At 44.9% G+C, this 16,418-nt stretch overlaps 1 protein-coding gene across 3 annotated transcripts in view; it reads right to left on the bottom strand.

Annotated features, from left to right (window-relative positions):
• Positions 1-16,418, bottom strand: part of LOC115170159 (anion exchange protein 2) — a 62,631-nt gene that overhangs the window by 10,329 nt on the left and 35,884 nt on the right. For 2 of the 3 annotated variants that reach the window (XM_029726501.1, XM_029726502.1), the window contains 8 exons: positions 15,529-15,782; positions 14,250-14,395; positions 13,823-14,091; positions 6,285-6,421; positions 1,406-1,586; positions 944-1,079; positions 538-736; positions 202-307 (listed from right to left, as the gene is read on the bottom strand). In XM_029726501.1, coding sequence (XP_029582361.1) covers positions 202-307; positions 538-736; positions 944-1,079; positions 1,406-1,586; positions 6,285-6,421; positions 13,823-14,091; positions 14,250-14,395; positions 15,529-15,782 — 1,428 coding nt within the window. Of the gene's footprint in view, positions 1-201; positions 308-537; positions 737-943; positions 1,080-1,405; positions 1,587-5,196; positions 5,310-6,284; positions 6,422-13,822; positions 14,092-14,249; positions 14,396-15,528; positions 15,783-16,418 lie in introns of those variants that run through there. The other variant, XM_029726503.1, reaches the window with a different exon arrangement.

Here is a 16,418-nt window from a genome sequence, read left to right as displayed (position 1 = left end):
ACTTTCAGATCCGGTGTGTTAGACTAGAGTACAATTGAAGCAAAATCCTAATGGAGGATCATGCAAAAATGCATGCTTTAATACAGATATTAATAACAATAACAAAATGTTAATCTACCATAATTGACACTATCGGCTCACCCACCAATGTGGGAACGTCTGCCTCATAGCAGGAAATGTGAGTGAAATAGCAAGGCGCACCTACGAGGACGACAGTGGCCTCTGCATTTTCCGGAATCTTCTCCAGCAATTTGAGCTCATGCTTGGACTTGGACCTGTGCATGCCCAATATGGGAGGATTGTCCTTCTGTAGATGAACACTGGAGTTTAGAAAACCAACAATACGCACACATTCAGACAAAAAAAAACGAACATAAAACACTCACCCAAGACAAGAGGGCAAAGATAAATACACACACACCACAAACACAACTCAAACAACACGTTAATACACAGAGCTCGCAAAAACGCTCAGACACACAAACATCCCGTACACAGAGACACAAAGACACAAAGACACATCCACAATTCCAAGACCTCGCTCTTTTCCACGTCAATGCGGGAGTCTGTGAGGGTGCCGGCAGCCCCTCCTCCATCCATGAGGGGGTCAGTCACAGAGGGCTCGGCTTGGCCTGTCTGGTTGCTGCTGTTTTGGTGGTTCACCATCAATGAGACCAGGCTGGCGGCAGAAATGTTCCGCGTGAAAGAGCTGTGTTCCTTCTCATCGCTCGGGTGACTGCGGGTAGAGAGGAGGAGAGAGAGAGAGAGAGAGAGAGAACGGCTGAACTGAGTTTGTGTAGTATAACTAAAGTAATACCTGAGTTTGAGAAGTGACAAATGATGTAAATAAACACTGTGAATACGTACCGTGTGTCTATGTTAGTGACAGACTGTACGTAGCAGGGTAGCAGGCGGATCATAGACAGCTAGAGGAGAGACATACCTGTGTTTGAGTAGTAGGGCTCTGAGGACGTTGGCCCGGTCCTCTACTTTGATCTGATCAGAGATGATCATCTGCTCCACCACCTGATGGGCGATGCCAGGCAACGTCTTCTGCTTCAAGTCCAACAGCACCGCACCTAAAGAACATCCCCCCCCCAAAGTTTCCATTTAACACAACTAACTATTTCGTTTTCTTGACTTTGTCGATCCCTTTGATTTATTCCCCATTTTCTTCACTTCCTCCCCAATCTCTCCCTTCCTCTTTATCTTCATCTGTACTTTTTCTACCTCCCCCTCACCTCTCTCTTTCACCCTCTCCTTTCCCAACCCCCCCCCCTTCTATTCCCAACTCCTTCTCCCACACCTTCTATTCCCAACTCCTTCTCTCCCTCCTCCCCCTTCTATTCCTCACTCATCCTACCTTCTCTCCCTTTCTTCACTCACTCTCCCCTCTTTCTCTCACCGTGGGAGATGGTCTTTCGGAGCTCCAGGAGACTGCGGAAGGAGAGCGAGGCGACGTGGGGTTTTCCCCAACGGTCCGTTTCCTCCTCCACGTCCTCCTCAAATTTGATCCAGCGAGCCGTCTCCCGCCACTGCAACTCCTGGTTCTTATCCATCACCAGCTCGTTTAGCTCTACAAACACCTGGAAGAGAGGTCACACATACAATATAATATAGAAAACTATCTCCATAATGAAAACCTCCTCTTGTACCTTGGATCCTGTTCCAACAGCCAGGCTCCAATCATGCACCTCTGCACTCAGCCCTCTAACAATCCAGATTGTTAACCACTCCCTCCAATCTGCCCACCTGCATTTAAGATCGCTGTCATCAGCCCCCTTCTGAAGAAGCCCACCCTGGACCCGGAAGTGCTGGCTAATTACAGGCCAATATCCAATCTTCTCTTCCTCTCCAAAGTGTTGGAAAAAGTGGTTGCTGTGCAGCTCTAAGACCATCTCAATTGGAACAACCGATTTCTGAAGTTCCAGTCAGGTTTCCAGCCGGCCTACAGCACTGAAACAGGCCCTACTCAGGGTCACCAACGACCTGCTGATGGCGGCTCTCCTTGTCCTCTGATCCTCCTGGACTTGAGCGCAGCGTTTGACACTGTCGACCATCCCAACCTCCTGAAGCGCCTCCGGGACACAACAGACTATCTGGACCAGCTCTGAGCTGGTTCCACTCCTACCTCTTAGACAGGACTGAGTATGGGTTGTTAGGTGGGTCCAAGTCCCGCTCCCACCACGTCACCTGCAGTGTCCCACAAGGATCTGTTCTTGGACCTCATCCTGTTTGTTCTGTACATGCTCCCCCTTGGACTACTGCAACACACTCTTCATCGGGAACCCTGGCAGGAGTCTCCAGAAGCTCCAATACATCCAGAACAGCCCTGCCAGGATCCTGGTGAGAGTGAAGAAACATCACCCCCATCCTGGCATCTCTGCACTGGCTCCCTGTCTCAACACCACCCCCATCCTGGCATCTCTGCACTGGCTCCCCGTCTCAACACCATCACCCCCATCCTGGCATCTCTGCACTGGCTCCCCGTCTCAACACCATTACATCCCCCCCATCCTGGCATCTCTGTACTGGCTCCCTGTCTCAACACCATTACATCACCCCCATCCTGGCATCTCTGTACTGGCTCCCTGTCTCAACACCATTACATCACCCCCATCCTGGCATCTCTGTACTGGCTCCCTGTCTCAACACCATTACATCACCCCCATCCTGGCATCTCTGTACTAGCTCCCTGTCTCAACACCATTACATCACCCCCATCCTGGCATCTCTGTACTGGCTCCCTGTCTCAACACCATCACATCACCCCCATCCTGGCATCTCTGCACTGGCTCCCTGTCTCAACACCATCACATCACCCCCATCCTGGCATCTCTGCACTGGCTCCCTCTCTCATTCAGGATTGAATTCAAAAACCCTCCTGTTGACTCTGCAGTGTATTCATGGCAATGCCCCTCCTTATCTCAAAGAACTGCTCTCCCTTTATAACCCCACCCCCACCGTCAGGTCAAGCAATAGCCTGCTCCTCCACGCCCCCATGCCCCCAGAACCATGCTCCGCTCTTCGGGGCTTTCAGCTCGACCCCCCCCCCCCCCCCCCAACCTCTGGAATGCCCTCCCGGACCACCTGAAGGCACCACAGACTCTTAGGAACTCTTGTCACTTGTAACGTCAGTCTTGTTCTTTGTCAACAACTGACAAAAATATATATATACATATTTGTTTTATTTTATGCACTTTGAGATGATTCTGTATAATGAAAAATGCTTTACAATTGTAATAAATTATTATTATTCATTATTATTATTATTAGAATACAATAGAATGGTTCTTTATTTGTCATGGGCACCGATAAAACAAAAACATTGCGACTGTGTAAATGTTAACTTTTCTGTTCACTTCCACGACTCTGAAGTCCAGACAACTGCTTGCTGATTGTCCATTGGGCCAGGTATGAATGTTCTGGGAGTCTTTTTACCTACCTAAACAGTTTGAATACAATGGGAAACCCTTGATGGCTCATCAGCAGGTCATCATGTATACCAAGTTGAGAGCCTGTGAGAAGGTCTGTGAGAGGAATTTTCTGCATGCAGTCATATGGGTCATTCTACCAATAGAGTGCATTTTGGGTAGTATAATTAAAAAAAATTAAAACTTGATTTTAACATTCTGTCATAAAGAGCACATGTTCAACTTCATAAAAACATATTTTCCCCATTTCAAGAAGGGGCAACTGAATGCAAGCTTCACTAAATTTTAAATAAATGTTTTTATTATTTATATATATCATCATTGATAACTGCATCGAGCATAACACGTCAACCATGTTACCCATAGGTAGATAAGCTAGAAATGTTGTAACAATTAATTTTTTTTTATTATATATATATATATATATATATATATATATATATATATATTTTTTTTAATTGTTACAACATTTCTAGCTTATCTATCTATGGGTGACACGGTTGCCGTGTTATGCTCGATGCAGTTTTCCACCACAAAACACCAGAAAATGGCCGAAAAGTGTAGAAGCAGCTCACCTGCTTTTACACTATGATTTGACTATTATATGTAAAAAATATATAAAATAATTTAAAGGTATTGTTTCACCATATTAAAACGAGTGTTTGCGTAACAAGATTGACCTTAAAATTACAGACAGATGTAAATTAATTACTAATCACATGAAATAAATGATAATCTTTAGAAAGGACTCTGTCAAAGCAAAAAAATAACTAGGGCTTTACAATGATGGTGCAAACTTGGGAGAAATCTTGGTTAAGGGGGTTAAAATCAGAAAAACATGACGAGGGACATGTCAAAATGAAGATTTTTGGCAAGTCTTTATTTATTTTTTAATTTTAATTGAACCTTTATTTAACTAGGCAAGTCAGTGAAGAACAAATTCTTATTTACAATGACGGCCTACCCAGGCCAAAATCAGAAGACGATGGGCCAATTGTGCGCCGCCCTATGGGACTCCCAATCACAGCCAGATGTGATACAGCCTGGATTCAAAACAGGGACTTTAGTGACACCTCTTGCACTGAGATACAGTTCCTTAACCGCTGCGCCACTCGGGAAATCAGATTTTTTTTAACGTCCATGTGCTTTCTATTAAAGGGCACAACGAGAATCACACATGCACACACACACACATTTTCCCATTTTAGGTAACTTCCTACTCATGTGTAACATAACCACCCAAAAATGTGTACATTAGACTATACTTGCATTCGTGTTTCTATTGTTATTGCTGTGAATCCTGAAGTTTCCCTATCCAAAATAAGTGTTGTATCAACCAGACTATGTTCCAATGAACTTAGGAATGGTACATGAAGATATTAGGACATGTATCCAGAATGCATCAACTCTCTGCAGGTAGCTTAGTGGTTAGAGCGTTGGGCCAGTAACCAGAAGGTTGCTGGATCAAATCCCTGAGCTGACAAAGTAAAAATGTGTTTTTCTGTCCCTGAGCAAGGCAGTTATAACCCCCTCTTCCCCTAAGGCTGAAGATGTTGATTATGGCAGCCCACAGGTTAAATGTGGAAGACACATTTCAGTTGTACAACTCACTAGGTTTCCCCCTTACAAACACACCATGCTTTATAGGTGTGGTGTTAGATTTTGACTGCACAGTTACTTAAACTTCTATCTGAAGGCTAATACGGCAAGTCCAAAGTGACCTAGGCTAAAACCGGGTTGTGCTGGTCCAAAACCACCCTACCTTCTGGTGCCGTGCCATACGACCCACGAACTCCAAGCGAACCATTCTGTCCAACAGAGATGTGGATCGATACACAACCACTGGCTGGGTGAGCGGAGAAGCAGAGATACGAACAAATCTGACAGAGCAGCCTTACCTTACACACACACACACACGCGCACACACACACACACACAGACACAGACACAGACACAGACACAGACACACACACACAGACACACACACACACACACACACACACACACAGACACACACACACACACACACACACACACACACACACAGACACACACACAGACACACACACACACACACACACAGACACACACACACACACACACACACACACACACACACACACACACACACACACAGTAGAGAGTGAACTTCACCTGGTTACCCTCTAATACAACAAACTTAACTCCCTGTCTTACTTCCTAGAGCCCCCTTGTGTCGTGTTACCTCCTCATCTTTCTTGTGGCGTGTGAAAGTTGTCCCTTCATTCATTTCTAACGTCTCTGTCTTTCTCTCCCACCTTTCCCTAACTGACCTATGTACCAAAGCAGGAGGAGTTGAAGTACAGGTGACACATTGACTTCTTAAAACCAAACTCTCATCATAATAACGACTTGACATGTGCTACTCACACGTCAGTGCCTGTTACTTGTCACCAGCAGGAATTCTACTGGCCTACATCTCGGTAGGGGGTCGAATCAAAGTGTAATAGCATACGACAGTGTCATATAAGTCTACTGTATGATGGACCTAAGGCACTGCATCTCAATACTAGAGGTGTCACTACAGACCCTGGTTCGATTCCAGGCTGTATCACAACCGGCCGTGATTTGGAGTCCCATAGGACGGCGCACAATTGGCCCAGCGTCATCCGGGTTAGGGTTTGGCCGGGGTAGGCAGTTATTGTAAATAAGAATTTGTTCTTAACTTGCCAGGTTAAATAAAAAATGCAGGTAAAGTGGTAGCAAAACAACAAATACTGCCACCCTGTCTACCAAATGAATGTTCAAGTAAGGAAAGATATGTGGAATTGGACCATATAAACCAGTACCCCTCGACCCCCTAGTACCCACCTCATGTGGGGTACGATCCAACTTGCGGCTGCGGGCACTAGGCTCCTTGTGGTCCTTGTTGATGTGCACCACCTGACCCTTATTGCTCTTCCTGACCAGGTGACGGCGAACTGCAGGCACATCCTCGAACCTGTGGCCTAAGGGACATGGGGAGTGGGGAGCGGGGACAGAGAGAAAGAGAGATGGAAAGAGAAAAATAGAGTGATAGTCATTTTCTGGTCCCTAACTGATATTCTGTTTGTTAAGTCATCAGATCAGACAAATATTTTTTTTGTTTAATGACAACATCAAAATGTCTTGGATAACGTCATATTATGGATGTTATCTGACCAGATTACAAACAGTTAATGATGTAATTTTCTGGTCACTAAAATGATGTCTTAAAAACATCCTTTTTTACAATCAGAATACAATCAGACCATCACGTCACAGAAGAGATCAGATTAACGTCATTGCAGCTAGTTTTGTTTCGCCGCAGTGTGTTTTAACTATCACGGTGAGAACACACTCAGATTCCCACGGGAGTACTTTTCTCGAAAACAACATTTCAGGATTGGCTTAACAATAGGAACGCTTTCCAAGGACTCATGGTGTGTGAGGCTAGTGAATAAAGATCAACTCCACCCTCATTAACTAGCCGACTTATTGCTTTTTTACTCACTTCTCACAGTTTGACAGCCATGAATCTGCCTCTATTTGAGCTAAGATAATGGTTCTGTTGGCTAACCATTGAAACAAACATTTAGAGCAGTAGATCTGAATTACAAACTTGCAAATAAATGCAAGAACTTTAAACAGGCAGTCAAACCCAAAGAAAGATAATCAAACGTATTACATTATAAATTATAACAATCTTATAATAATTTAATTATATATTATATCATGGATACTCACAACAAATCTTTCCTCTGACACAAAGAAAGGCGCAGTTGCAACCTTTTTGACTTTCAGAACACAGCAACAAACCTTGCTTCACTTTGGGGCAAAATGAATGATTGTTTTCCAAAAGAATGATGGATGAGCACACACCACACACACACCACACACACACACACACACACACACTTTTATCTGAACATGAAACAAACAATGCAAAACTAGGAAAGTAGTCCAGTGGTGGGCAGCTTTGGGCTCTTTGAATATGCTCACATTCCGTCGATGCACAGTGGGATGGACAGCATTGTTTGCCTGTACACAGAACAATCAATTCCATATTGGGATCAGATTTAAGATAACAAATGCAAATTGACTGTGGAGAATAGGCTTTTGTCTCTAAATATGAGGGTTTTGTAAGCTTTTCATCAGGGTAAGGACAGACATAAAAACATTTATTGGTCAGCTTTATTTTCAGTTTTAAGCTTTATTTCAGTTTTTCTTTCATTTTTCCTAGAGGTGATATTATTTGGATGAGTTGTCCATTAAAGTTACTGACAAATACCTTAACATACAGCCAAAGTGATGTTTACAAGATGTCGAATAAATGAATAGGTTAAAATCTGAGTAATTCCACCATGTTAAATAAAGGTTACATTTTTTTTAAATAAATGTACATTTCTAAATAATGACATAGATACAGTTGCTAGTGAAAGTCTATACACCCCTTGCACATTTTTCACATTTAAAACTAAATAAAACAAATGGGATTAAATTAGATTTTCCCCCAACCTACTCTATATTTTCAAAGTGAAAGAAAATTTATAGAACATTTTCAAAATGAATTAAGTGAAGATGTATTGATTGTGTATGTTTTCACACCCCAGAGTTAATACCTGGTGGAAGCCCATTTGGCAGCGATTATAGCTGTTAATAATTTGAAGAATATTCTTCCAACCTTGCACAACTCTTAGGGCAACATACATCCATTGTTTTTGTCAAAATTGCTGAAGCTCAGTAAATTCGGTTGGGAATCATTGATAGACAACAATATTAAAACCTTGTTTCTGTTTTCAAGCAGATTTCAGTAAGAACAGAGTGGACCACTTAGCACCTCTTGGAAAGCCATTATGGTGTATCTTTGGTATAAAACTTTGAGTAATTGTCCCACAGAAAAATATTGAACTCTATCCCAGGGTTTTCAGAAGACTATGGCAGGTTTTCTTCTAATGTTTAACCTGGGCTTTGCTCCTTTTCAAATGTATTTTGATCCTGACAAACCCAAGTCCCTGATGGTGACAAGCATACCCATAACATGATGCTGCCACCACAATACTTGAAAATGCAAAGGGATCAACAACATTGCATTTACTCCACATTATTGGCCTGTATGACAAAGTGAAAAGAAGCAAGCCTGTGTTAAATAATCCACTCCATATCATTCATTCTGTTAGCAACAAGTAACATTGCAAGACAACATGGCAAATAAATGTACTTTTTGCTGATCTCAATTGCAACCTTCATTTGCCACTGAATTACCACTCTCTAACACAGATTTTAAGGTTATCTTTGATGAACAAGAATAGGACATCACTCTGGTGAATAAACTTAACTTTATGACTACTGTTCCCCGGAGGGAAATGAGATACAACACAACTATGGAGAGTCGTTCTTTCTCGACTTCGATTGAAGAACTCAAAATCAGGCCTGACAAGGCTCTTTCCACAGGTGATAACCCTATGGCACGGATTCATTCCTTTAATTCAGTATCCCTCTTCACCGAGAGCCCAAAACTGGGCTGCGCGGTGCCTCGTTTCCTTCAGGGAAAAGTAGTTATAGTCGTAACGTTACATTCCAATTCAGTCAGTACTCTCAGTACAACACAACTATGGGGGAAATTAAAATCCGGCCCCAACTAATACCAAATGAAAACGGCCCATGGCAGACCACCCAGACCTCCACCTCGCAAGATGCGGTAGTCTGGGTGTTGTGCACACCGCACGCCGCCTTATGACCCTGTCCTGTCCCAGCTGTAAACACGCTGTGTGGGCTACACTGGGAACAGTGACATCCAAGCGATGAAACCTCTCAAAAAGTGTGAAGTGACGCACAGCACAAATATCCCCTACTGTTAACCCTTTCAATAACGGCCCAAGACGCTGCCAGACCCCTGATGGAGTGGGAGTGTACACCGTTAGTTAACCCTTACCTATTTCTGCTATATGCCAGGGAGATAGCTTCCATAATCCAGTGGGATAGACGCTGCTTAGAGAGTGTCCTGCCTTCAAGCTGGATTAACAAAACAGACAAGAAGCTGGTCACTTAACCAGATATCCCAGGACCGCTTAATGTAAGTGCGTAAAGCTCGTACTGGACACAGGGCATGTAACTGCCAGTGATTCTCAGAAGCAAATGGAGGAGGCGAAAAGGGAAATAGCTCAAAGCTCGAGACCTATAGGACATAGTCATGACCATTGGAACAAAGGCCGCATTAGGACACAACATATAGGAAGGGTGTACGGATAACGGGTGGAGATCCCCAACGTGTTTAGCCGAGGCCAAAGCCATGAGCGAGGAGTTTTTTTTGTAGGAGAGGATCTTCAGATCCATAGACTCCAGAGATTCAAAGGGGCCTCACACAGAGCATCCAAAACCAAAGCTAATATCCAAAGTGGGAGCGCGATAGGTCTAGAAACAAGTCTGAGGACAGCGCACACCCTTTTAGGAACCTCACCGCCAGGTCACAAGCCATCAATTCCCACATAGACGTCATGTTCACTTTCAAAGTGGAGAATGAATAACCCTGCTCAAAAAAGCTCCTGTAGGGACATTGAAATGTTCCCCAGAGCACTCTGAAAAGGATTCCTTCATTATTCCTTTATACGTTCCTTTGTTATGGCACCAAAGCTCCAACGCCTGCCACTTAAATGCATACGCCGTTGCAGACGAATAGTAGCCAAGTCCACAGACCCCAAATCTCTGACCGAGGATAATCAAGGAGGGCTGTATGCGTTTAAGTGGCAGGCGTTGGAGCTTTGGTCCCAAAACAAAGGAATCGTGTTCGTGAGAGTCCCACCTTTCCATAGAGTGGTCATAATAGTTTGTAGACCGATTTTCATGGTCTGTTTTTTAAAACTTTTACCTCTGTCTCCCCAATTTCGTGCTATCCAATTGATAGTTACAGTCTTGTATCATCGCTGCAACTCCCGTACGGACTCGGGAATGGCGAAGGTCGAGAGCCATGCGTCCTCCGAAACACAACTAAACCAAGCTACACTGATTCTTGACACAATGCCCACTTAACCCGGAAGCCAGCCACACCAATGTGTCAGAGGAAACATCGTACACCTGGCGACCGTGTCAGCATGCATGCGCCCGGCCCACCACAGGAGTCGCTATTGTGCGTCGCCCCATGGGTATCCCGGTCACGGCCAGCTGTGACAGAGCCTGGACTCGAACCAGGGTCTCTAGTGGCACAGCTAGCAACTTGACAGACAGCTTTTCATAGCTCTGCCACCTTTCACCACAGATGCGGAAGTGTGATATTGGCGGATGTGGTGGATTGAGACGCATCTAATGCAAAAAAACATATCTCTAGCTTAAACGGAGGGATTCTGATGGGATTTTAAAAAATGATGTTACTTAAATTGTGTCAATCGACTCTAGGGGGTTTAAACATGGGCAAGCGTTCAACATACGTAGTGCTTCCACAAGACTGTATAGCCTGCATGAAGCCCCCTTATGTGCACAAGGGGCTCCGGCAATGGCTGACATGGTATCCCGTTTGGCAGTAACCAAACGTAGGGGAACTGTTGTCACAGTAATGTTTTTGTGGAGGGGCGCACTGATCGCTGAAAAGTGGGAGGGGTTATATCCTTCCTGTTTGGCCCTGTCCGGGGGTATCGTTGGATGGGGCAACAGTGTCTCCTGACCCCTCTTGTCTCAGCCTCCAGTATTTATGCCGCAGTAGTTTATGTGTCGGAGGGCTAGGGTCAGTCTGTTATATCTGGAGTATTTCTCCTGTCTTATCCGGTGTCCTGTGTGAATTTAAGTATGCTCTCTCTAATTTGCTCTCTCTTTCTCTCTTTTTCTCTCTTTCTCTCTTTCTCTCTCTCTCTCGGAGGACCTGAGACCTAGGACCATGCCTCAGGACTACCTGGCCTGATGACTCCTTGCTGTCCACAGTCCACCTGGCCGTGCTGCTGCTCCATTTTTAACTGATCTGCCTGCGGCTATGGAACCGTGACCTGTTCACCGGACATGCTACCTGTCCCAGACCTGCTGTTTTCAACTCTCTAGAGACAGCAGGTGCGGTAGAGATACTCTGAATGGTAGGCTATGAAAAGCCAACTGACATTTCCTCAGGTGATGACCTGTTGCACCCTCGGCAACCACTGTGATTATTATTATTTGACCCTGCTGGTCATCTATGAACATCTGAACATCTTAGCCATCTACTGTTATAATCTCCACTCGGCACAGCCAGAAGAGGACTGGCCACCCCTCATAGCCTGGTTCCCCTCTAGGTTTCTTCCTAGGTTCTGGTCTTTCTAGGGAGTTTTTCCTAGCCACCGTGCTTCTACACCTGCATTGCTTGCTGTTTGGGGTTTTAGGCTGGGTTTCTGTACAGCACTTTGTAACATCAGCTGATGTAAGAAGGGCTTTATAAATACATTTGATTGAAATTTGATTGATCGCTCAGACCTATGCTAAGGCCCCTCACTCTGGGGGGTTGGGGGATTCTTCCTCATCAGAAGTACACACAAGCCCCGCTTCCTCCATTCCCTCCAACTCCAAGAACTGGAAATAGAAATGGAATTGCTATAACGCCGGGAGAAAGCCGGGATGCGCGGGGGCAACTACCGCCCAGGAAGACAAGACATTTGCTCCGACCAAAGACCCAATCCATCTCCGCTTCCCACAACTCAGACTCGGGCACCCAGGAGAGGAAGTCACTATCGGAAACACCAAACCCCTCAAGAATGCTACACGATTGTCAAGAGAACCTGCGCCGTGGACTAGGAGAACAGTGCCAGCCGCGGTCAAGCCACTGTTAATGACACCGTCCCCCAGTCCCACATACAAACCGATTTGAGCGACGGCAGCCAGAGCATGCACCGACCCGAGACGTACAAAACAACAAACGTGGGTATCTTTTTATTTATCTGGGCATGGTCGCGAATCCAAACCTGGCTTGTTAGCCTTCGTCGTTTCGGTCGCGTTAGCCATCTGACTCATTGCTACAGCCAGGGCAAGCAATCCAAAGAATAACTAATTGGTTTGTAGTTAGGAAACTAGGAAAACAAATACAAACTCCAGCACACAGCATTCAGGGGGTGAGCACGTTCTACAACAAAGGGACAGTTTAGTTGGCACAATTTTTTTGGGTTTTGTGGCATGAATCGTTCGAGGTGAAGAGCTGAAGAATTGGAAGGAATTAATCCGAGCCTCAGGGTTATCACCTGTGGAAGGCGGGACTTTCAGCGAGGCGCGTATTTCATTGGCCGTGTCAGGCGTGATTTGCGAGAGTGCGACGCCCCATAGTTGTGTTGTAGGACAAAGTTGGTAGAATGTTATTCAAAATGATTCACAGCAGCAATGCCAAAGGTACCACATATTAACATCTTAAGGTTATTTTTGTATATATTTTTTGAACCTTCTATAATTTTCTTTCCCTTTGAAAATGTGGAGTAGGTTGTGGATAACATTTTAAAAAATCTGGAATCCATTTTGAAATAAAAATTCAAGGCAGAAAATGTTGAAGACTGTGCAATAGATGTGTAGACTTTCACTAGGCACTGTATATCAAAAAATAATATGTAATTTGCTTGCATGGTCTCATATTAATGCCATATAATGATGTCACAGCGGGAGTTAGGCATCCTGTGTCAAAGTACTGTAGTTCCATTGGATGTCATAATGCATTAATGATGTACCTAGTATATCTGTGTAAAGTGTTATCAGAAATGCAACAATTGTCATAATGATGCTAGCCCTATGTAGGGACGCTAAAGTGATGTCATAGTAAAGTCTGAATACTTATATCAAAGTTAATCCCACTGTGTTTTCATGGAAGATCTGCTATGATGTCACAGAAATATCAACATTAATCTCATGTGTAGTCATGGAAATGATGATGTTATGATGTCACGGTATATTCAACATTCATCTCCTGTGTAGTCATGGAAATGATGATGTTATGATGTCACGGTATATTCAACATTCATCTCCTGTGTCGTCATGGAAATGCTGCTATGATGTCACAGTAACATCAAAGTTAATCCCAGGTGAAGTCATGGAAATAATGCTACAGTGATGTCACAGAAATGTATAACGTTATTTTCCTGTAAAGTCATTAAAATTGTGCTGCAATGGTGTCGTAGTAATACTAAAATGAATCCCCTGTTTCGTCATTGAAATGATGTCACAGAACCAAGGTTAATAGTTTAGTCATTAAAACATTTCACAGTACCAAAGGTAATAGTTTAGTTATTAAAACACGTTAAAGAACCAAAGTTAATAGTTTAGTCATTTAATCCATATATGATGTCACACTGAAATGGGAATCATCCCTCTGTATAGTCATTGAAATGAAGGTCGGTTCAAGGTCGGAAAAATGTGATTGATTTGTTGATTGACTGACTGACTGATTGATTGGTACTCACTTTTGATCCCATCCAGGTCGGCGGACCCCAGCATCTGGGCCTCGCTGTCGTCAGTGGCCTGGCGCTGGTGATGCTCCTGCAGCCCACACGTCATGTTGCCTGAGCGCCGGCGCTCCTGCAGGTCGTAGCTGCGGCTACCACCAGGGGGCGGTGCTCTGGAGGAGGGAGGTATGGAACCCCATGTGGAGGGGCTGGAGGACTCCCGGGAGGGGCCGGAGGAAAGGCCGTTCCTCCCTTTGTGAGGGGCCGACACCGAGTCCACTGGCTTACTGGTACCATGGCAATGACATGCAGAGAGACAGACAGATATACAGACAGAGGCTCTGTGTGAATTTGTATGAATTTGTATTAATGTTTGTATGTACAGTATGTGTGATTGTGTGTGTGTGTATTGCTATATCAGTATTTGCATGTGTGTGTTGCTCACTCAGTAGGTGTGGCGTCCTCTGGCTGGTCGGTGCCCAGGGCAGTCTCGGGTACGATGGTGAGGTGTCTGGGAAAGCTGGCACTGCCAGGCTGGCTTGGCGTGGGAGTAGGAGTGGCACTGGCACAGTCATCCTCAGACACAAAGAACTACAGAAAGGACAGACTAGGGTCAATGAGGAAGAAGACGACCTATTCAAAAAGAAAGGAGCTGAATGTGTGTCTTATAGTGTGTGTGCATGTGTGTGTGTGTGTGTGTCTTATAGTGTGTGTGTGTGTGTCTTATAGTGTGTGTGTGTCTTATAGTGTGTGTGTGTGCGTGTGTGTGTCTTATAGTGTGTGTGTGTGTCTTATAGTGTGTGTGTGTGTGTGTGCGTGTCTTATAGTGTGTGTGTGTGTGTGTGTGTGTGTCTTATAGTGTGTGTGTGTGTGTGTGTGTCTTATAGTGTGTGTGTGTGTGCGTGTCTTATAGTGTGTGTGTGTGTGTGTGTCTTATAGTGTGTGTGTGTGTGTCTTATAGTGTGTGTGTGTGTGCGTGTCTTATAGTGTGTGTGTGTGTGCGTGTGTGTGTCTTATAGTGTGTGTGTGTGTGTGTGTCTTATAGTGTGTGTGTGTGTGCATGTCTTATAGTGTGTGTGTGTGTGTGTGCGTGTCTTATAGTGTGTGTGTGTGTGTGTGTGTGTCTTATAGTGTGTGTGTGCATGTCTTATAGTGTGTGTGTGTGTGTGTGTGTGTCTTATAGTGTGTGTGTGTGTGTGTCTTATAGTGTGTGTGTGTGTGTGTCTTATAGTGTGTGTGTGTGTGTGTGTGTGCGTGTCTTATAGTGTGTGTGTGTGTGTGTGTGTCTTATAGTGTGTGTGTGTGTGTGTCTTATAGTGTGTGTGTGTGTGTGTCTTATAGTGTGTGTGTGTGTGTGTCTTATAGTGTGTGTGTGTGTGTGTGCGTGTCTTATAGTGTGTGTGTGTGTGTGTGTGCGTGTCTTATAGTGTGTGTGTGTGTGTCTTATAGTGTGTGTGTGTGTGTGTCTTATAGTGTGTGCATGTGCGTGTGTGTGTGTGCATGTCTTATAGTGTGTGTGTGTCTTATAGTGTGTGTGTGTGTGTGTGTCTTATGGTGCGTGTGTGTGTCTTATAGTGTGTGTGTGAGTGTCTGTGTGCGTGTCTTATAGTGTGTGTGTGTGTCTTATAGTGTTTGTGTGTGTACGTGCGTGTGTGCGTGTGTTCAGTATGTATGGTGTGTATACCCTTTGTACTGTATAAACCATTATAAGCTTGTGACTCCACCTGCACATCCTCGTTGTGTGTGTCCATGTCTGTATCAGGTGTGGTGGTCTGCCCTCCCTCTCCATCGTACTGGCTGTAGGACTCTTCCTCCGCCTCCTCTTCCTCCTCGTCCTCCTCTATGGTGGGAGCTCCTCCGGCCCCAGATCCTCTTCTCCGTCCCGTTCCCTTCTTCCTCTTGTTGCTCTTCTTCTTCTTCCCCTCTGGGGGAAGTTTGGACAGCGGGTGGTGGATGTGATGAGAGGAGTGGCGGTGGTCTGGAGACATGGATTGATATGACTGATGTCAAACGCAAACAAGGAAGTAAAGCGAAACAGAACCCACAGTAGTGTGGTCATTTCCACAGGGTCAGGAGAATAACTGGAGTAAACGTTTGTTATTTCTTTAACAGCATTGTTGGTTTAAGGGCTTGTAAGTAAGAATTTCACTTTAAGGTACAGTACACCAGTTGTATTCGGCGCATGTGATAAATACATTTTGATTTGATCTGATTTTACCATAGAGAAGATGGCTCCCTATCCAAGTCCTCTGGTATTTAACTGTCAGGAATATCCATATTAAGCGAACACACATTTGCCACATTTGTCTCTGTCTATGCAGGTTATTTTCAAACACAATGTAATTACATAGCCCTGCATGGTCACTGCATGAAACAGTGATTGAATAGATATGAGAGGTAACTAGGCTAAATCAGCGGTTGGGTGGGTGGCTGGGTGGGTGGGTGGGTGGCTGGGTGGCTGGCTGGGTGGCTGGGTGGGTGGCTGGCTGGGTGGCTGGCTGGGTGGGTGGCTGGGTGGCTGGCTGGCTGGCTGGCTGGCTGGGTGGGTGGCTGGCTGGGTGGCTGGCTGGCTGGCTGGCTGGCTGGCTGGGTGGGTGGGTGGCTGGCTGGGTGG

This window comes from Salmo trutta, chromosome 31, assembly GCF_901001165.1.
Source record: "Salmo trutta chromosome 31, fSalTru1.1, whole genome shotgun sequence".
In the NCBI taxonomy this organism is placed as follows: domain Eukaryota; kingdom Metazoa; phylum Chordata; class Actinopteri; order Salmoniformes; family Salmonidae; genus Salmo; species Salmo trutta.
This window is presented reverse-complemented; position numbering and strand designations above follow the sequence as displayed.